The sequence below is a fragment of the Diplotaxodon limnothrissa genome, linkage group LG14 (genome assembly GCF_057381915.1).
Source record: "Diplotaxodon limnothrissa isolate DT_005_m linkage group LG14, D_limnothrissa_male_GT1.1, whole genome shotgun sequence".
Classification (NCBI taxonomy): Eukaryota; Metazoa; Chordata; class Actinopteri; order Cichliformes; family Cichlidae; genus Diplotaxodon; species Diplotaxodon limnothrissa.
In genome coordinates, this window is record NC_140609.1 from 39207342 (window position 1) to 39230136 (window position 22795).

The 22795-nt window shown below is 40.7% G+C and overlaps 1 protein-coding gene across 2 annotated transcripts in view; it reads right to left on the reverse strand.

Moving 5' to 3' along the window:
• Nucleotides 1-7411, reverse strand: part of LOC146619496 (leucine-rich repeat and fibronectin type III domain-containing protein 1-like protein) — a 47843-nt gene extending 40432 nt beyond the window's left edge. For both annotated transcript variants that reach the window (XM_085370438.1, XM_085370437.1), the window contains exons 1-3: nucleotides 7157-7411; nucleotides 4470-4670; nucleotides 1765-1931 (exon numbers count right to left, since the gene is read on the reverse strand). In XM_085370438.1, coding sequence (XP_085226564.1) covers nucleotides 1765-1931; nucleotides 4470-4670; nucleotides 7157-7411 — 623 coding nt within the window. The remainder of the gene's footprint in view (nucleotides 1-1764; nucleotides 1932-4469; nucleotides 4671-7156) is intronic.
• Between the last annotated feature and the right edge of the window lie 15384 nt (nucleotides 7412-22795).

The window sequence follows — 22795 nt, forward strand, 5'->3', positions numbered from 1 at the left end:
TAGACGTTTCATTAACTTTTTTTAAAGAATTGTATCCTTCTTCCCAAAAAACATTAATTTCAGCCTTGTTTTAAAGACTATTTATCTTCTGTTAGTTTTTTCCCTTTTACACATAAATGAGTGATCATTGTTAATGAGCTTTAAATGGCATTTTGTGCCTCTTGACTGAATTTACTCCCCATATAATAAGAGCATTAATGCAATGTTGGCATTTATCAGTCAATTATAAGATTTTCTGCAGTTTGGATTGGGACTGGAGAGCACAGAGCACTGCAAACATTTAAACAGTGTGTAACCAGCTCTAAGAACAGAGACATGGAGAAGAAGTCTGCCTGCAGAGAAGCAGTCCAGGTCACTATTTCAAATCCCCGTTGAATGAGGGCTGCAACAATTACGATCGTCCAATATTGACGTGCCTGCAGGCAAAATGCTGAACCTGCAGCTGCTCAGGTGAAGGCGTAATACAGTCCTGGTCATAGGGGGCATTTCTCAGGTTCAGAGCATAGAGCTGTTGAACAGCTTTCCTCCAAAGTGAGCTGATACTCAAAGGCTTAATTTCCATTAAAATGAGCTTCAAAACTGAAGGATTTGCTGTGTGATTTTAGTTCCACCATATCGTAAAAGAAACTCAGAAGAATTAAGCCATATATATAAATATGTAAAGCTCTTTGAGTTGTGTGTGTGTGCATGTATTAATAAAACATAATTTTACAAGGTTTATTTTAATTTTAAAGCCTCAGTGCAAATAAAAACTCCTGCACATAATGTGTATTCTGGCAGGACAGAAAGAACTCTTTTAATAAGCCTTTTATTCTTTATCCATTCAGATATTTCTGTCACTGGAATGATGGCAGCTTTAAATAATCTTCCTAGAAATGAATTTTTTAATACTATGAATTTTTTCCACAGTTGTTATAATTCTGCCTTTCTATCTCAAGCATATTTAACCAGAAATGTTCATGTCCTAAGAGCATATTGGGTTCTTCAGCTGCTGCATGTTTCACTGTCTTTGCCAGCTGGTTTCTGACGGTGTCATCGGGGCAGACATAGGGCATCAAGCTGGCTTGGGAAAGCCTTGGAATACCCCAGAAGAGCTAAAGAGAGACTGCGGGATGAGGGCTGTCTGAGCACCTATATATAGACTGTTCTGTCACGAGGGTGGATGGATGGATGGATGGATGGATGGACTGGTGAGGCTTTTAAGGTTTAGAGTCCCAAGATTCTTTTTCATTTGGATCATCTTCTACACTCTCCAAACTTGACAAGCAACCTGAAGCTCCTCCCCTTTCATCCCCTTTCTACTGGTCATTAAGTAAGTACACGCATTAGGTGGACCATGTGTGTAATAGACACGCTGGTCAATGTGTCCATTTCACGCTTTGCCTCTCCAAAATTCGAAATGCACACACATGAAAACGTTGCATTAAGTTGCAGAAACAGAAGCCAACATGTAAATAATCACTGGAAGATGTTTAAACAGCCATTATTAAGTCATTTACATGGATAGACATATTAATCCAAGGACCCTGAAATGTGCATACGTTTCTTGCTCACTAGAGACTTCGTGGCTTTAAATATATTATCTCCCCCTGCTGCGAACGCAACTTCTGCATGTCCATTACACGTTTCGTTGTGATACTGATTTGTGTAAGTGCAGGTGAATGGTAATTGGCAGTTTAAATTAAATACAGCTGGAGCTTTCATTTTCCCACTTCCAGTCAAACCCAGGCAGGCTGCAGCACTGCAGTGTTATGTGATCCTGACCTGGCCAGTTTGTGCAGGTTGGAGAAGATTCCCTCTGGGACGCTCTCTATGAGGTTGTGGTCCAGGCTGAGGGTGTTGACACTGACGAGCAAAGCAATGGTGTCCCAGGGGATTTCCACCAGGTTGTTGTAGCTCAGATCCAAATCCTCCAGAGTCTCCAGGAAGTCCTGTGAGGGCGACAGAGGCAGGATGCTATCAGTGACTTTAAAGGCTCAAAGTGGTATAATTAAAAAAAAAACAAGCATGACTTTGCTTTATCTTCAAGTGCTGAAGTATAGCATTAAAGGGTAAAGAGACAGATAATAAATAAGAAGGATATAAAATGGAAAAGAGATGAAAATGAAACTTGCAAATAAAAAAGGGAAGAAAAGAAGGAAGGCCCAACAGAAAAAAATACAAAAAATTCCATTTCCAACAAAAGTGGGGGAAATAAGTACAAAGAAAATCTTTGGTATGATAAGAAAAGATACAAATTTAGAAATAGAAAGAATGAAACATCCAGATGAACAGAATCATCTTTCTGGGAACTGAATCCAAACAAAGAAAAAATGAAATCAGTTACTGCGGTCAGTGGTGTACACTCCAAACCAGGCTCTTCTCTCTAATTGCCTCTAAACAATTCTCATAATGTGGACATAGATGAAATGTCACGAGTCAGCACACATTCCAACGAGCAGAAACACAAAGATGGAGAAGAAGATGAAGCTGGATTGAAGGAGCGCAATAAAAGCCTGGCGATCAGCTAAAGTGTTGTTGCTGCTGTAATTGCTCTCATAATTCACACAATCAGGACAGTGTTTGAATGTCACAATGCCTTGATTCTCATTACAATAATCAATGCTTTATTGCTTTTTCAACAAAGGGAATCTCATTTCTCACTGACAAAAGAAACTTTAAGAGGCGTGAAGAGAAGTTCAAAGACAGCAGAACAGAGTCCCAACCGTTCCACGACTGTCCTCTCAAGAAAATGACTGATTTTGTTCAAACTGCTGAAAATAACTGTTTATGTGCAGTTTAATGGTGGGGAATCGGTGCTTGAAATAACTGGTTTTCACAGTGGGGACTGGAGTTTCCTACCATCATGCCCCAAAGCCAGTAGACGACGATCTCAGCCACGTGCAGCATGCTAACGAATAGCTTACAAATGAAGATGATATTTGTCTTGTGTTCCCATTTCACTGATTTTTGTTTGCTTCCTTCAGTGTTAGGCTCACAGTATTACCAGTATTTGTACACAAACTGAACACATTGTTATAAAGTTTGGCTATCTGCCATTGTGACATTCTATACTTGGTTATATGTCAGAAAATAAGTGAGAGTAGATCAAGGTTAGTGTATTGTGTTAATACATTATATTTATCTATGTTGGAGCCTCTTCCTTAGAGAATGTATATTAGACTTAAAGAAGAAGACGTTCTTCATGTATATTACCTGGCAGTGACTGACTGTGATTGGACAGCTGCAAACAAAATATACACTGAAGTCTCGTCAAGTGCAGTGTGTTGATATTTTTATGCATATGGACAAAAAAAATATCTTTTTTGTGTGCTGTCTGCAGGATGTTTGAAAACACTTGTATTTAAACTACATTTAGTGGAAATTGACTCTGAGTGCTGGATCTCAAGGGACTTTTAGTAAAATCAACTTTTAGCTATTATTATGATTTAGTTGGAGAAACAGCACTTGTTCTTAGATAATAAAGTCTTGAAAGTGAGAGCGACACGAAGGAGGAAGGAGGAGAGGGTCAAAGCCATGTGTAAAATGAGACACTTTCTGATACAGCGAGTGAGAGCGGAGCAGTGAGGGTCGGACTAAAGTTCAGACAGTTCAATCCATTAGTGAGGTCAGAGTTCACGCCACTCTAGTTTATCTTCATGAAATGTCCGCAGAGGTCTGTGAGCCAGTCCTGAGGGGACACTTTTAGTCCTTTAATGAGCAGAGAAAGGACAGCATCATCAAGACGGGGGACACGGTTTATTCTAGGACCGGGTTATTAAAAAGGTGTCCAGCTGGGTGGCAGAGTGAGGCGGGCAGGCAGGGCTGGCTGCTTCTGCTGGACTTTCGAGTTAGAGCCAAAAATGTTGTCTTACACAACACTTGACCCTCAGCACTGAAACTTTTCATTAATGACTTTGCAATAACTTTTCCACTCACGATCTTGGCTCTTGTGTGAACGCTTGGTTGACAACGAATGTTAAAAGCACCGATTAAAATTAGTTGGATTTAAAACACTTTGTTAGTGTAATTTGGGCTTACCCAGAGGAGCTGGTGGCAGCAGAAAGAGCAATTTAAACACTTCTAAGAGTTTTGCATCCTTTATGTGAGTGATTTTAGTTCATTTTCAGAGCAAGTTCTTAATTACACTGTGAAATGGTTTTGCGTATTGAGAAGCAGAGCTTAATTTGTAGGACCGCTAGGATTATTTTTTAAATTGAAATCATAATTTTAAAGCTACTTAATGTCCGAGGTTAAATGGACATTTTTGTCCCTGTAGTTTTATTTATGTGTCTAGATTTTGGCCCAATTTCTGATACGAAATTAAAATAAAAAGTTCTTCTTCACGTGTCTTTGAGGACACGATCAAGATGGGGATTTCCGTTCTCCAGAGTTTCTTTACTGGTTTAATAAGAGTTAAAATATTTTTACATATTTAAAAAATATACATTTTCTCTGCATGAGCTGGATGTTCAGCTATGCTTTAGTACCTGAAAGGCTCCCTCTGATATACTGTGCAGCTGGTTGTTGGCCAGGATGAGGTGCCTCAGGTTGACCAGGCCCTGGAAGTGAGAGTCATCCAGCACGGTGAGGCGGTTGGCATCCAGGTGGAGGGCGTGGAGGTCCTGGAGATCAGCAAAGGTGTACGGCCTGATCTGGCTGATGGTGTTTCGACTTAGTGTCAGGTGGATCTGGACATGCAGGAAAACACAAGATCCACATTAAATGACCCATTTTCATGTAAAACACCAACACGTTGTTTGTTGCCAACTCAAAAATGGTGCAAAATGGATAAAAGCAATCTAATAAGGTTCACTTTGGCATATTTCTGTGTAGGGAGGTAAGTGATAGCTTATGAGTCACCACTTAAGATATAATGTTTAGTTTGAGCAGGTTGAACTCGCGGGTCTGTGGAGATTAAACTTGTATTTAACCTTCCACATTTTTTCATGAATGATACTAGTAATTAACGTGAGAGTACAATGGGTCAATGAATGAGTCCGGTATCCATTTATACTTAAAGCTATCATTAAAAAGCTCGCTGCTGAGGTCAGGAATTGCAGTCTGCTTAATACCTCCACTGTACACAAAATATGAGTGCAAAGATGCAAAAATATATTCGATTAACACCCAAGAAAGGGTCAATCAGCCCCCACACATTTCGAATCTGCTGTGGAAATGAGCCTCGATCACAGGGGACATCTGTGGCGCTCCGTCACGCTCATCACCAAACGATTAGAGCCTCATTTCCCACGTTTCCTTGTGTGTGAGCAAACATCTTCCATGCTGTTGTGCTCACACTAGAGAGAAAAGTTATTTTTCACACACTAAGGAAGTCTCCAGCTGTGACGAGTGTGTCTATTTGGTGCGTAAATATGGTGATATTGGTGGTTTTCTTCTTGAGCTGCGTGCAGTGAAGCCTCGTTGCCCCCATTACTGTGATTACGGTGGGATTAATTAGTGAAATCCATTAAGATATCAGAAATGTCACCTCAGTCAACATGTTATGCTGTAAGGGGCAGATGTTCCTAATGTTTTCTGAGCTCTCTGTGGAATAAACATGACATGTTGCCTCATTTCTTACTTTCACATTCAGAGTTTTCTTTACTCTGACTGATGAATGCTTGCAAACCCTCCTCAGATGCTATCACACCATTAATCTGTGATGCACGGTTTATTTCCGAGTTTATTTTGAACTCCAGTGAGGCACTTTACTCTTTCTGTACTGGTTACTCTTTTCTGTCAGGTAAATGTACTTCAAATAGAGGTGTCCTCAATTTCTGCATTTCTGCCATAGGATGCTGCACGATGAGTCTAGTTTTTGACCGACGGTTTTACAAAGATGCAAATATCATAAATAAAAATATTAGATATGATCTAACTGTGTGACAAAACCCTGTTCTAGATAGTGTTAGAAAACGTGTATTTAAGTATCACTCTGGTCTGTTGCTCTTTGTTTGTTGGGTCTGGATGGTTCTGGCAAAGACTTGCAGGCTTTTTGGGTCAGCATCTTTATGTAAAACATCATTCACCCTGTTTCATTTCTGCTACTGCAACATTACAGAGACACAAGGACGATGATTAAATTAAAGTATTTACTTCATTTTGCAGTAATGATGTGTTTCAGTGTAAACGTGTTCATTTCACGTCTTAACATGGGAGTTTATGGACTGACTCACTTTTGGAGCCTGCCTCAAGAGGCCATTAGAGGAACTACAGTTTTTGGCATTACTGCACTGGCTTCACTTTTCAGCCTCGGAACAGGTTGCCACTTGTTCTCTACTCATGCATTACTTTGTCTCTTATGCTCTCAGTTTCACCACATATACTCAGAGAGGAGCACACGAAATGAAGGTGAATTGACATAATGGGCCATGACAACAAATAATTACAGGCCAATGCAGGTCAATCATCAACTCCTCAAAAGGAGGATGGCTGCAGTGTCAGGTGGGACTAGTTACTCTGTTACTCCGTTTCAGAAGTTCATTAGCAAAAAGAGAAACTCCTGTAACGAGCTATTTCACGGCATCAAACGCTCTCTGTAAAACCCTGGAACCTGTTCAATGTGGAAAATGTTCCATGATTAACACTTTATTGTAATGTCACTGCGTGACTGAGACTTGACAGCAGAATCGGGTAGAGAAACCTTCCTCCAGTTGATCAAAGCTGTTTTAACTCTGCAGCTTCAAAATGTTGCGTTTAACTTAAGAATGACCGCTGCTGTTCATCTGCAGCAATCCAGTCAAGCAGGCTGGGAGATGCTGAAGTACAGGATTACTTTTCCCAATAAATTCAAGCATAACATTAATAACCTATAACATCTTGCATGAATCTGAACTGTTGCTGCAATATAACTGAAGTAATAATGGGCACTGATTCATCTCTGATGGCTTAACAAGTCTTTTGGCTCAGTGTGCAAAAAAATGTAATTCATGTAAACAAAAGGCTGTTTAATAAGCTAATAAGTAGAGCACGGTTGAGTAAATATAATCAATATGTGGGGCATCAGTAACATAAATGTTTAGAATAACTTGGTTGCTGTGATCTTTTTCATGCAAAGCTAAAACAACATTAAAAAAGAGTTTCCTGGCAGGAGCGGCCCAGGTGGAGCCTGCTTAGCAGAAGGAAGCTACAGTACAAACATGAATGTGAAGGTGTTAAAAAAGTGAGCTCTGACCAGGCTGGTCATGTTGGCGAAGTCACGGTGCCTCAGCGTCGTAATGAAGTTGTCCATCAGCCTGAGTTCAGCCGTCTGGCGGTCAATGTTGGGCGGAACGAAGAGGAGGCCTGTCTTGGCGCAAAGCACCGTGTAGGACGGCAGCAGATTCTGGCACGTGCACCGCTTCGGACACAGCATGGACGAGGAGCAGGAGGGGAGGGAGGACAGGAGGATGAAGAGGAGAGGGCAGACCAGCAAGGAGATGATATCCATGGCTGCTCTCCTGCTGCAACAGAGAAATTAGGAACACATCAGTTCATGCAGCAGCACACACTCAAGTATCAAACTGGACTTTAAAAACACCCAGCAGGGGACAGAAATGACTTCCAGAGCTCACACGGAGCATCAAATTAAGAAAAAAAACTGCACTTGATCCAAATCGGCGCTCCTTGGTTTGATTTAAAGGGTTGGTTATTCAGCAAAGACAGTCAAACACTGCAGGATGACTCTATAAATGATTATTCATCACTGCAGAAAACACGCTGTTTTTCTTCTTTTCTGCTTTTTTTTGGCCGTACACAGCAACAAAGCAATATTTCTTTTATGCATCTTTTTCCACAAAAAGTTTCAAGAAAAGAAAAGTTTTATATTAAAGGATAGAGGAGACAAGAGATAGATGGTTAAGGAGATGGGAACGGGAGGGGAATCAGAGACGCTGAGGTAAATGAAAGAATTTAAGAGCATGTTATTGCAGCACTTTCCCTTTTTTTTGCTGAGTGAGTTGTCCTGGGAAAGTGAAAGTAAACAGCATGCATACGACCAATTAACCTCAGCGCACTCTTATGATTGCAATCTAAGTAGAACATTAAAGAACACAAATTACACAGTGCGCAGTTGTCTGCCTCACTTCATAAATTTCAGAGATGTTTTTGTGCATGAAAATGAGACCAAACCAAGTTTCCCAGCCATGGCAATAAAGGAATACATTTACATTCATATTGATTTCGCTGTATGTTTGTAAGTTCAACTCGGCGGAGCCCTGAATAAATTCATATGAAGAGAAAAGGGAAACACACAAAAGCGGGAATGACACACGCAAAGGAAAATCATGAGAACGCACACACTCATTCATGCATGCGTGCGGACTCCCGCATGTGCACACACTCTGAAAAGTTCTTCTGAGTTAGATGCCGAGCGACTGGAGGAAGGTCGATTGCAAATAACAGCGGAAAGAGACGCGCTCTTTTATTTATGGTGCAGAAATATTCAAACTGTGCCTCAGCCTGCAGCACAGAATACAGAAGAGGAAGCGTCTGTGTCCTCATAACATGGTAGAGTGCAGGATACGGAGTTAAATGTGAGCAACTAATGAGAGAGATGTAATGGAATGAGATAAATTCAATGGAAATGATGAGGAGAATTCAAAACCCAACTGAGACTACACCCAAATGTCAATGGGTAATTCAGGAGTGTGCACACGATGGGAATTCAAGCGTTCAAACAATAATGAGCGCCGAACGGCGCTCACAAATTTGTCACGTGAATGAGAATCTCAAAGACGTTTGGCTAGGCTCAGGGTAAACGAAAAAGTTTCATATGTCGTATCTGTGACTCATCCAACAGAAGGGTTTCATTGATTGACCAGGAAGTCCTGCTGATATCAAAATGTCTTTAAAAGGAGAGACCTGGCCGAAGCAGCAGCAAACACAGCGTGACAGTATGAGCATGTGCCTCCTCGAACCACATACATTCAGATCTTTATGGAAATGTATTCCACGTCCACGATGTACATTAACAATACGTGCATATGAACAGCATGCATGAAAAATGAAGCTCAAAGAGGAGCATGGCTTGGAAGTTTGTTTCAGTTTTAACTATCACAGAGTTTCCTGCAAGTTGTCAGTGACGACTACCAAATTATAATAAATGTAAAGGTGTGAGAGAGAGCATAGAGATGCATGACTGAATCAAATGAGTTTAAGTGTTATCAGAACAGAAATGCGCTTCCCTTTTTTGTCTGGACCCTTTTTTAATTTGCAGTTTTAAAATGGTTTTGATCTTTGATGGAGGACAGTCCAACTCTACAGGCTTGAACTTGACAAAAAAAGAATTGAATTCAAATGGTCACCCATACATATGCAACCTGTTCTCATTCCTAGGGCATGAGCACTTGACATGCTGGCTGAGGGAATATTGGACACTGAGAAGGAATGGTCCACTTGTTTGGTTCAGCAAAATATGCTTGTTTTTGTTAAAACACACATTAACAACATTAACATTTAGACTGGATTCTGAACTCCCGGCGCAGATACCAAGTAGCACCTTGTGGTTGGTTGTTGGCGTTTTAGAGAACAGCAGTAATTGATGCCTGGGAGAGAGGATGAGCTGTGAGAAAGCATTTGCCCTCTTTTCCTGATTTTTGAATAAAACATGTAAGCGTGACAAATATTGTCAGGACCAGTGAGTCCACCTCTGAATGGGTCAAAAATACAAATTGAATGGTTTTGGTGTGGCTTAGTCAAAGTTTGGACTTAAATCCGATTGATTTTTTTTTAACTTTAGGCTTTAAACTGGCCGTTCATGACTGAAAACCCTCCAATGTGGATGAATTAAAGCAAGTCTGCAACTAAGAGTCAATCAAAATTCCTCCACTGCGACGTGAAAAGGCTCATCGCCGATTATCAGAAAAACTTGACCGCACATTTTCCACACAGTGGCAGACAGGTCTGAGGAGCTCTTTGTAATAAACGAATCATTCAAGTAAAAGCTAACTGCATTTTACAATTACTCGGGTCATCTTTGTCTAACTTTAGAATTATTTGGGTGATCTAAAATATGTAAATATGTAAAAATAAATCAGGAAGGGGGACATGCGCAGCGCTGTATATGTGCTGGACACATTAAACACAGAACACTGTTGGTGTGAGGCAGAGGTGACCAATTATCTCTACTGTTTCAATTTGTTTACAGCTCGTTAATATACACTGTTTCGTACTTTTGCAGGTTTTTCAGGTGCCGTAAGATGTTGGGTCTCTGAAGAGCACTGGTGCTCTGAGAACAGATTGAATTTGTTTAGTCAGGCCAGCTTAGCGTGAGAAAAATGCAAAACAGTTCTTTTTCAGACTACAAGCACTTCTCAATCTCCGTCGCTCTCTCTCCTCTTTTCATCACTTGCTTCTCGACTGAAAGTGCTTCTCATTTCAATTGCATTGCCTCTTTTTTCCATCCTTCTACTTATCTTTCTGCCTGCATCATCCCATCATCCCTCTCTCAAACCCTTTTCAGCTGTTTCCTGTCACCTCTCACTTCTGAGACTGCAGACATCCCTTCATTCCTCTTTCCTCCCATCCTATCATCATTCTCTTCCTCCATCTGCATCACTGCCTCTATCCATCCTTCTGTCTCTCCATTTTCATCCCTGGAAGAGCATTTACTCATCTATCTCTCCACATGACTTACATGTCCATCCCTTTCCCCTCTGTGCATCTCTCTCAACTCTCTTTGATCAACTCCTTCTTCATCCATCTATCCTTACCACTAATTTTTCACACTGTCATCCTCCTGTCATCTCCCCTTCTATTCATCGCCTTTGCGTCATTCTCTTCCTCATATTTAAAAATAGTATGTTACATGTTTGGGATCTGCTGCTTGCAAAATAAAAGGCACGTGTTGAGCAACATGTCCTCAGATGATAAAGAAATATGCAATTTAACATTAAAATGATCATTTGTATGTTGATTGAACTTCATGGTTTGCCGGCCAGACCTGAGTTAAAGTGACCTTCAAAGAAGCAGGAGGTACTATTGAGAGCAGCGGTACTTCTACTTGCCTCTAATTTGTTTTGTTTGGACCTTGGGATAAGATCTCAGACATGGTCTTGAAATTCTTACCAATCACATCTTGGCATCTTGGTTTGTAGCGTGTTAGTGTGAGGCTATCGAGTTGCAAACGCCGGGACTGAAAAATGAAGCCTAGTCAGAAAAAACTGCAGTTCTTGGTTTGGCCACATGAGGCTGCCTCATGCGTCTCCCATGTTAAATGACCAAACTTAACAGCGTTAAGCAACACATTTACCACCTGATACAAAAGAAAACCCCCTGCTAGGCATGATCTCAGCGAATTTGAGATGCCGAATACGTCCACCATTTTCAAAACAACCTGTAGTGCTGCAGCTTTGAGCTGCATAATAACTCTCATTCCAACATGCTCCTAATCAGGATACTTGCTAATTAAAAAAACAATTATGACGATGAAAATCATCATGATGAGCCAAAAGTTTCAAACTGTAGTAAAATGTTTGAACCTGAAGAAGGTACAAGTGGCTGGAGTCTATCGCAGCTATCACAGGGCAAGAGGCAGGGTACACCATGGTCGCCAGTCTGTCGCAGGGCTAACACTGACAACCATTCACACCTTGGCAATTTAGAAGTACCAGCAAACCCAACTAACTGCATGTCTTTGGATTGTGGGAAGAAGCCGGAGCACCCGGAGAGAACCCACGCAAACACGGGGAGAACATGCAAACTCCTCACAGAAAGACCTGAAGGTGGAGTCGAACTCAGGACCATGAATGTGTGAACCAACTTATTAATGCATTTTCACTGGAAAACTCGACAAAATCAGTGGGATGAAATCTCAGGGAAGTGCAAATATCTATAAAAATGTCTTTTTGCCAGTCCATCCAACCAAATTTTGAACGTCAGAGCAACCTAATATTCCTAAAATGCCATTATTCTTTTTGCTCCAAGACCACCTCTGCAAATGTCACAGCTTTGTAAAGTGGTGAAAAATCCTACTAATTATAGTAAAATATGGTAGTGGGATAAGCTTCTCTTTGGGGCACTCTAAGATGTGCTCAAGCATGCGGTTCATGGTTGTCAGCATGCAAACCATCAGCTGTTCCTAAAGCTGACCAAGTACTTTTCTTTCCTAAAATACTTTTCATTTCTTTTTCAGTTCAGTTTTATTCATATAGCACCAAATCACAACACCACAGGTGCTTCACATTGTAAGGTTTAAACGTAAGGTGTTGATGTCTCTAGAGTATTTTTTGCATTAATATTGTCAATGAACAAAGGAAAGCTTTGACTGTGTGTCACATACATTTTGTCATTCATGATAAAAAAAAGTGCCTAAAGAATCACAAGAGTGAGCAGAAATCACACAGAGAAGTCACAGAGAATAGTGTGGATGTATAGGCTGAAGAGAGAAATAGAGGAAAGCCATTGAGTGGGTGGGAGCTTGATGAGAGGACAAGAGCAGAAGTTCCTTTTTCCAACCAGCTGGTGGAGATGTTTAGCTACAGCTTCAGAAACATGAGAACACACACGCCTGCAAGTGCACACACACAAACATGCAGACTCAGGGCTGAAGCAAAGTCAGGCCACTGTGCTAAAGCGATGTGTATACTGCAGGAACAGAATGAAGACGAATGCTGCGAGAAACAGAGAATAAAACACACAAGGTAGAGCGACATCTGACAACTGAAGCATGAGGGGATATTTTACATTCATCAGACTGTGAATATTCAGTAAGCCCGACTGCTGCCTCTACCTCACACTCATAGGCTGCTTCCTATAACTTAAGCATCAAATGCTGCGGTGGCTTGAATACATTAAAGGAATAAAATTACACCTTGCTTACATTCTGCTTAGGTTGCAGGATCTTATACCATATGTTCACAGCTGTGCTGCGATGCAGTGCAGGACTCATGCACCCTTCATGTTGGAAGGGTCAGCCAATCAGAAAAAAATGGCTTGGAGAAAGGGGGGTTGTGAGATTGTTATATTATCTTATGCCACGTTGTACCCCTAATTAAAGATTGTGAAATCATTATGTAGTTTTAACTCCTGACTTAGAAGAAGGTGACAACTATTAGATTTATTAGACTGATTTGTATTACATTAGACTGCTGATTTATTGTAAATGAATTACATTGTTTTATGCTGATTTACAAGAAATATTGTTTTCAGAGAATCATGGCCTTATTTGTCTGATTAGAAAGAACGGAACATACTGCACAGGAAGCCGAGGTCATAACTTCGGCTCACTGAGAGAGAAAGAATGTGGATGTTTAGGTTTTATGACTTTGGAGGGGGGCTGAAGCTACAAGAATGTGAGAAACGGTCAGACACTTCGAGATCTTGCGGACACCCTCCTGTCCACATCTCCGTCTGGACGTTTTCTAATGCTCAAAGTGTTGTATGGAATAAAGAGATTGTTGATTGAGCATTTATACACCGAGTGTTGTTCTTCCTTCAGCCCAAAGATCAAAGAATTGGGATATTTAACAGGATTGAAGCTAAAATGGCTTATTTCAGACAGATGGCTTATTTCAGACAGATGGCTTATTTCAGACAGATGATAAGCTAGGGCTGCACTGTAGCTCAGTATAAGATAAATAAAGATTACTTTTAATGTAACATTCCCACTTTTATATGTACGGAAGCACTTTACAAAGTGCTTTAGACTACAAGTCACATTTTAACCAGTGGATTCTCTACACTTTAAGCACGTTATCTGTCTCACATCCAAGGCCAATTTATAATCAACAGCCTCACTAAGTTGCAAGTCTTTGGACTGTGGGAGGAAGCTGAAGTACCCAGAGGAAACTGTACCCAGAGGTAACATGCAAACTCCACACAGAAAGGCCTGAGCCAATGATATGTCTCATTAGTGCAAGAAGTCTGCTTTGAATCCTGTATCAACTTTGTCCAAACCAGCGTTGTGTTTCATGACGGTGGGATAGACTTAAAGTTTGATTTGATTCAGAAGAAGAAGTTAATGATAATGATAACAGGCTGTACATGCATGACTGTGTTGTTGGTATAATATATCATGGCAACAATTTGGGTAAACAGAGTATTTTTATTGTGCAAGTCTCATTTTGGTCCAAAACACATCATAAATCAGTGAATAAGCCTTTGTTCCTCTTCAGCGCAGAATGATTATGCAGTTTGATCAATAAAGATATGAAAAGTTTGTTTGTGTGCTACTGGTTTAGTCCAAAATATGTTTTGCAACTGTACAAGCAAAGAAATTTATCATAAATATTCTTTATGAATAACAAAAACGGTTGTTGTGTTTTAACACTATAAAAATGAAACTGAGCTGATTTAAAATCACTTCTCTGAAGCTCACAGAAAGATTCACAGATGCTTCAAGTTACACCATGTCGGTAATGTCGTGCTACTTTTTTTAAAAGACTTTTTGAGTAAAGAAAGTAATCTGATCCCAGCGTGTCCCACTTGTAAGAGAATAATGTTTCACATTTTTAAAGCAACACTCCTTAAATGAGACAGGATTTTACAGAGTGATCACAGCATGTCTCCCAGCAGGAGAGAGAAGCTGAGCTTAAGAGTTCTGTCACATCATCTCCATCTATTTATCTGTGTGTCTGCCACTGCTGCTCTGACACAACCAACTCGCTGCTGATGATCTTTGAATCGATGCATCTGAAATGGAATTAAAATCAATAGTAACTGACATGCAGAGGCCAACTGATGTTGATGTCTGGGTTGGATTTAAACATATTAATACAGAATGTTTACCATCCATACCAACACCATGTTCCTGTGCAGATGGAAAAATTAAATCATAGCAGCAAGTGCACAGAATATTGAATTTATGGCACGATCCACTATCATTTATAAGAGGCTTAAATTGATAAGATAAAACACAACTCAAAGTAATAAAAAAACTGTTAGTTTAATTAGTTTAAGGAATCATAAAATAGGAAATAGGTCACTGAACACAAATTCCCATTCATTAATTGAATAACGGCCTTCTAGACACAAGGGTCACCACTCCTTAGCCATCTTAGTAACAGCTCTGTGCATTTATTTAGGAAGTTATTTTTGAAGTTTCCTTCTAAATGAAAGGCAAGAAAGCCATAACTTCAACCTTAAAGGTCACTGGGACACAAAAACTGCACGTGTGCTAATTGAATCTACTGAAAACTGCCGACTTTTTCCCAAAACAGGCTTTAAAAAGTCTCCTTTTCACCTTTGCACAGTCGCATTAATGGATCAGTCTGTAGTGCCAACACAGTCAACATCTCTGGCTTCCTGCACCACAGCACGAAACTGCTAAATGCTAATAGTTGCTACTTCTTCACTATGAAAACGAGTAGCTATGCTCACCAAAACATGGAACTGTGGGTGAGTGCAACACCATGACTGGCTCGTATGCTGCTCAGCTTAGCTGTTGAATAGCAAGTGCAGGACAACCACCTTTATTTAAGCAGCATTTCTTTTAAATCGTGCCAAAAAAACACCACTATTTAAATGACTGCGATACGCATTTTATAGCAACGTTGATTAATGAGTTTTGCTCGTATAATAAAGACTCTGAAAATGCAACTGTGCAAAAAAACGACTGCAAACAATAAATGCAACAAAACTGTGATAACTGTATATCTAAAACAATAGAAAAGCATAAGAGAAAACACTCTCACAGAAGTTAGTTTTAGGTGCATAATTCAAATATCATCTGACGCCTGAATGTTTTACTCTGCTGTGCACAGATGTGTCATCAGTGTCAGGTGGTTGTAGTATTAGCAGATGAAAGAAAAAGGTTAAAAAAGTGATAAAGTTGTTAAGCATGTCTGCTTTATTGATTCAGATGCTTTCACTTATGGGTAAGTATGTGTGCCCACTTTCAATGGAAGCTATTGTTAAACTCGGAGCAGCTCTGAAAGGAGACCCATCGCTCAGCGACAGACTGAAAGAACTAGTGATAGAACTGAGCAAAATGCTTGTTTTCAAGTAATTAGACAGCAATCAGCGAAGTGCAGTTATTCTACACAGGTCCAGACTGCAGTCTTAAATTCAACATTTTATTATAGTATTATAGTTTTGTGATCAAAACAGGCTGTGACAATAATGCTGTCGCAGCCAAATATAGAAGTGCATTTTCCTGTAGTCACAGTGCTTTTAAAAGTGATGACAGTAAGAAGTTACTACAAGTTTACAGCTTACAAGAAGCCCTAATGCTGCTCATTTGTGTGTGTGTGTGTGTGTGTGTGTGTGTGTGTGTGTGTGTGTATACGAGACACGGGAAACAGGCAGACAAATTTCAATTTCAATTAACATCAATCACTGTCATTTATACCGATGACATGTTAATGGATTTTGCATACACATGACACACTGGTAGGCCGAGCATCATGGAAAGTGTCATTTATATTTAAATGTCATTTCATTTCTACAGTCATCACCGTTATGCTCATTACAAGCCACACTGGGTAAAGCTGACAGAGTCGTACTTTAACCAGGAGCTGTAATCAATATCACTCAGAGAGCAGCTTCCATATTCAAATGCACATCCTCTTTATCTCGCGCATTCCCAGTCTCCACTGCTGGCTCTGTTTATTATTGTTTTATTTACGGAATATTTTATTTGATGCCAGGGCCACGAGTGATTACATAAAAACACCATTACCATGCAAATCCCACCATCCCACCAGTCACCTCTAATCAGATAAATCACCCAACTGTGTGTGGCACATACTGAATATAATAAGAACTAAAAGCAACACATATTCGTGCATCTTTTATAGGGTTTCAAGCTTTTCGAGTATCTGAGTATACAGTATATTTAGAAATGTAAGGAGACAGAACTGGGCAAAATAAATCATACGCTGATCATTTCAGGCTGAATTTTTACACACGGCATAAACATCTATATGTTTTATGAAAGCAACAGAGGGGATGTTTAATTAATTAATATAGAAATAAAGCAATGCTGGAGGACACGGTGAGCAGCAATGTGGATGCTCCAAAGAATGAATATAGTTTAAGTGAGAGCATGCACCATGGATGCAGTACAGTTTATTAATCTTTGTGTAACGAAGAAGACTGCCAACTGTAGCATGCACACGAGGGCTTCTAATATCATTTTGTTAACTTCATTTCTTGTTCTGATCAGAGAGACTAAAATCAAACCTCAAACTACGTGTGAAAAAATAGGAAAAAGACGAAAACACTTTTTTCCTGCTGTTGCTTCGACTCAAGTTTCATATCGTTGAATGATCACCACCTCTCACGTTATCTCACTTTGACTGGGCTGCCATCGCTGCCTGGTAGTGATAATCGTATTCCTGTTTGTTCAGGAGATGAGCTGTTCTCAGGAGAGCCTGGGAAATGCAAATGCTGTGGTAATGTCACCAGAGGGGTCTTCAGGCCTACTGAGACTACACGCCATCATTAGATATTGACCAACATTACTTCTTTCCTCGCTGCTGGGGAGGAATACTACACTTTCCATCTGTCTGAAAGTCTTTCAATCCAAAGTTGGCACCTACATAAAAGAATTCACTGCTTGTTTCACCATCAGAAAAAATAAATAAATGGATACATTTTGTACGAGTGAAGCGGAGCACTGACAGATGTATTGGTGCAGCATCAGCAGGGATGTGAACAGAGAGCTCAGCCTGAAAACAATGTTGACTGGTTGATCTGAATTCCTGCCCTCACTTATGGCCACAAGCTCCTGGTAGTGACTGAAAGAATGAGATGATGGATCGGAGCAGCCGCTTCCTCCAAAGGTTAGCTACGCCCAGCTTTAGAGACAGGTCATGGTCACTCAGAGTAAAGCTGCTCGTCCTCCACAACAAAAGGAGTCAGGCAGTTTGGGCATCGGACCAGGATGCCTCCTGGGCACCTCTTAGATGAGGTGTTTTGGACATGTCACACTGGGAAAAGACCCCGAGAGGACGCCCTGGGGCAGACCCAGGACACACTGGAGTGATTACATCTCTTGGCCAGCTTTGGTACCTTAGCTTCCCCCTGGAAATGTTGGGCAGGGGGGTGGCTGGGGAAAGAAAGGCCTCGCTGCTCAGACTACCCCCACAACCTGTGGGCATGGATGGATGGATTTTTCTATTATATTCATATGCTTATTGTTTTTAACCCAGTGTCACACAAAACAAACAGAGTTAAGGTAGATGTAATAAACACAAGTAAGAACAATCCCAGAATCATCCATCCATTCGCTTCCACTTATCCTTTTTCAGGGTAGCGGGGGGCGCTGGAGCCAGCTGTCATAGGGCGAGAGGCGGGGTACACCCTGGACAGGTCGCCAGTCTGTCACAGGGCCAACACACAGGGACAGACAACCATTCACACCTAGTGGCAATTTGGATTATCCAATTAACCTATCCCCACAAGCTGCATGTCTTTGGAGGGTGGGAGGAAGCCGGAGTACCCGGAGAGAACCCACGCATACACGGGGAGAACATGCAAACTCCACACAGAAAGACCCCGGCCTGATGGTGGAATTGAACTCAGGACCTTCTTGCTGTGCGGCAACAGTGCTAACCACCGTGCCACCGTGCTGCCTGCCTGTGTAAAACTGACACTGAATTAATTTAAAAAAATACTGATTTTAAAAGTAAAACAGGAAGTAAAGAAAAGACAAGTACAAACGTTAGAGACATGAAGCCCGACAGGAGCAAGAGCCACCAAAGAAATGCAAGACTGAAGGAGGAATACACTCAGAGACATCCAAGTCACCACAACTGTACTGTTGCATTTTTCCCCCAATTTTAAGTTAATGTGTTGATGCCTGTAATGAGAACCACAACAAACATTCTCCTTGCAACATCTAAGCTTTGTAGTGTTCTTTAACATAGACGCACACAATCAGCACAGATTCATAGTGGTGATTTTTAAGGCAGCGAGTTTACATGTATGTTAGACTACACGGATAGTTCATAAAATCAGCTCCATCGCCACTCGTCTCCATCTCTCATCGTAGGCTGTAGAAAATAAATGAACATATTCTCAGTGCTGCTGAGACTCTAAGAGGGACTGTTTTCTAGCATTGTTATCTGGCACGAGTTTCTGTTGGATTAACATAACCTAAATAGTGCAGCTTTGTCCAGTTACATTTTTCTTTTGAATATCCTTTCTTACATGTCATACGCCGTGATTGGATCATCTAAAGCTTAGAAAGATTAATTATAAGTGAGTATATTCCTTTTGCTCAGTCCAGTCTTTAAGTGATGACGTATGAACTCTGCTTCTAGGTCCAAACTACTCTGTGCTTATAAAGGCTGTTGTGTTTTTAACATGTTTTAATACTTTGTATCTTGTTCTATTTAATCTGAACAAGCCCCTAAAAACAGTCAGTGATCATTGTCGGCTTCTCTCGGTTTTGGAAGGCGCTTTGCTAATAACTTTTATCTTTACCAACATCACTGCTATCAGCTATCACTAGGAAACGTTGGGACTATGGGCCCACGTTTTTGTAAAATAAATGTTTTCTTGACAAAACTGTATATGAACCAAACTTATTACAACCCTAAAAAGTTGCGTCCTCTGGTTTTGAGGAAGAATATGTGTCGGATAATCATCATATTCCATATTTCCAAGTGGCTTCGAATGCATTTGAATTTGCTTTTGATTTTATCTCCAGAAACCAGTGAAGCTCTAAAAATTGGTCATTTTAGTCACCTTAATAATGTCCGTCAGATGCTACTGCCTGCCCACTCACGGGTTTGGGAGTAATGGGAATAAAAAAATCTGATCCGTGCAGCTATGAGGAGGCTTTTAACAGCTTGGCCAAAACACTTTACTTCTACCACATTTTCTTTTCTTTTTTTTGTTGCTCAAAACAAGGCACGCACACCAAATCAGTGATTGCCTGCAATCCTGTGATCAAAAGGGAGCAAACACGACGAGCTTTCTTAACACAATTCAAAAGTCATTGATTTAGAGAAGTGCAATGTGCATGATCAAAGACGTATTAAATTGAATTTTTATGAAAGGCGAACCAGATTTTAGCTCGACTTTGATCTTTGGAGCCTTTGAGGAAAATTCCACGCTGCTGATGAGCCCTCGTTCATCGCTTCATCGCAGAGGCTGAGCTGCTGGACAGCGGCTGATACCGGCTGCGGTGGCATTAATATGAATGATGGTGTTGGGAAGTTCATCAGTGCGGAGGAAGGAGTAGCGACGGCGTTGGGAACGGTGTTGTTTTGGGCTGAACGTGTTCATACTCAAACAGATGTAAAAACCTGAAGAAAGATTGACTAGATTGGGGGGGAAAAGCTTTTAGGCCTTTTTTAGCTTTTAACATGCATGAATTATTTAAATATATCTATTCTTATCTAAAATAGTCTCTTTGGGACAGATTTACTAACAGTGTAGATCCTTTTTTTGATATTCACTAAATGCAGCGTCAGTTTAATTTAAAGTGCTGCTCGTGCAGATGTATTTAAAAGTTTTCCAGCTAAGGGAGCTTTCACAGTGAGCCACAGGTTTGGAGTGTTTCAGATTTTAGTCACATTTCAACATAAAGATTGGTCCACAGTGAAATACTCTCCGTCTGGCTTTTCTTAACAAAAATGAACTTGGGTGTAATTTATTTATTTATTCTTCTCTGAAATATTGGATCTGTTGCAAATCAAACTGAAATATCTGTCAAAACACAGCTATTAATGGAACAAACACACCTGGAATGTCTCAGTCTTAAAATATGTCACACTGGCTTCAATAAATACCTGCAGCTCAACACAGGCTGCGAAAAGAAGAAAAAAACTAAAACACAGCAAAACAGAGGAATCTGCACATTTATGCACATGCTGCTGTAACTTCATTATCTGTACATCGCACAGGTCAGTTGTGTCACAAAGATTAGAGGCAGCAGTTTATTAGTAAAGAATGAGTCCTGCACTCCACCTGAGCTGTCAGTAACCAATAATGTGCAGCTGGTGATTTTACCTTCATATCAAAAGCATCAGTTCTCCTTCAGCTGCCTCACTGATCTGATTTTTCACATATGCATCAAACCTGTGCTTAATGTTTAGTAGATTATTTGCTCCTTCAGTGGCTCTACTTGTTTTTAATTGCTAATTTGATGATGCCCTTGCTAGGATGCTGATCATTATTGAAGCTACCTGCCTATATTTTGGTTTATAAATTAGCGCACTGCAGATTGGCATAGTGCAAACTGACATCTGCAAGTTACACGCTTCACTCTGCATACAGAAAAGGAAACATGGGGCCAATTGTTTGCCTGTTCCAACATGTTGACAAAGAACGAAGGCTATTTAGCATGATTTAGGCCCACACGCACTCGTTCTGCATCATCCAGTCTGCTGTGTAAAGTGCTCACCTGCCTCTCCTCCATACTTCACTGTGCCCTGCCCACACAGAAGACCCTCGCCCGAAAAACACACATTCAGTGAAACAACAAGCTGAGAAGAGATAACATCTGATAAACCACGGCTGCATGAAGCACCAATTAATCTCAAACCAACAAACAGGAAGACTTTCCTTCTGACTTCACTTGTTTTGTGATGATTATGGTAAATAGACTGGTTCTTATATAGTGCTTTCTTTTACGCAACACGTCTCATTCACCCATCCACACAAGCTCCTCCTTCTGTGTCTGAGTACTTTCTAGCAAACATGCACACTCTGATGAACTTATCAGGAGCAACTTGGGGTTTGGTATCTTGCCCAATGAGCTCCAGAGATGGTACCACTAAACTTCCAGTAGTAGTAGATGACCTGCTACCTCCTGAGCCACAGTCACCCCATAATGGATGATTGAAAACACTCCCCCACAGAGACAATCATTTGAAAGAGGGTGAAGCCACATGCATGGACTTATTCACAGATACCAACCTGACATGAAACTAATAGGGAGGCAGGTTAAAATTTAACATCATTCTAATAATAGTATAACATTGTTTTAATGCATTACTATCAAAACAATCTAAATTATTGGCACAGATCCTCAATCAACCTGAACATCCCCGTGATGTCCCAACTCAGGAGCATGTGTCCTGATGCAATAAGTTCTTAGCTTTTTAACCTGTAACTTGCAAACTAAATGATGAGCCACAAAGAAACAACACAAAACTGGTTATAAACTTGTTACTGTGTGGCTGTTTAATCTTTCTTGTATGTAGTATACGTACAAGAAAGATTAAACAGTGGTTTTCGATGTAAGAGGACAGAAACAGGGTGTATCATTGGCACAGTATTGTAAACGGGATCTCCTTCTCAATAGGCTATAAGACCCCTACGGTACGTCCTCATCCCATTACTGATCCACACTTCACCTTTTGAGACACTGCTGCACCCGTTACAGCTGCCAGTCACCGAACCAATCAAACAGAGGCTCGAGAGTACAGCAGGGGTGGAAAGAAAGGAGCGCACACACGCTTTGGCACTCCTGAGCCTGTTCCTAACCACAGGGATCACTCGTTTGCCCTCAGTTCGTCTTGTAAACTAACATTTCAGTTGAAAGGCTTATCTGAAAGATTTCACATTGATGCTTAGGTGACTCGAGGGGTTGTGGAGACAGTGGGCTGGCAGCGGGGCGTCTACGTGTGTGTGTGTGCGATCATGGCTGGGTGAAGGTAATCAGAGTCATCAGTCAGATCGCTTCATCTCATCTCTGTCTCAGTGTGACTCTGGAGCAGAAGCAGGTCACATGACGTGTGTGTGTGTGTGTGTGTGCGTGTGTAAGAGATGGAGAGTAATTACGTAACAATTTTTTTCGACAAGCCTGTTTAATTATATTCCTGAATGTCACCGGTGTGTGTGTGTGTGTGTGTGTGTGTGTGTCACTGTGTTTGTGATTGTTTTTAGAGTCGATTTTGAATAATTTTACATAATCCACGAACAGAGACGTTACAGCAGA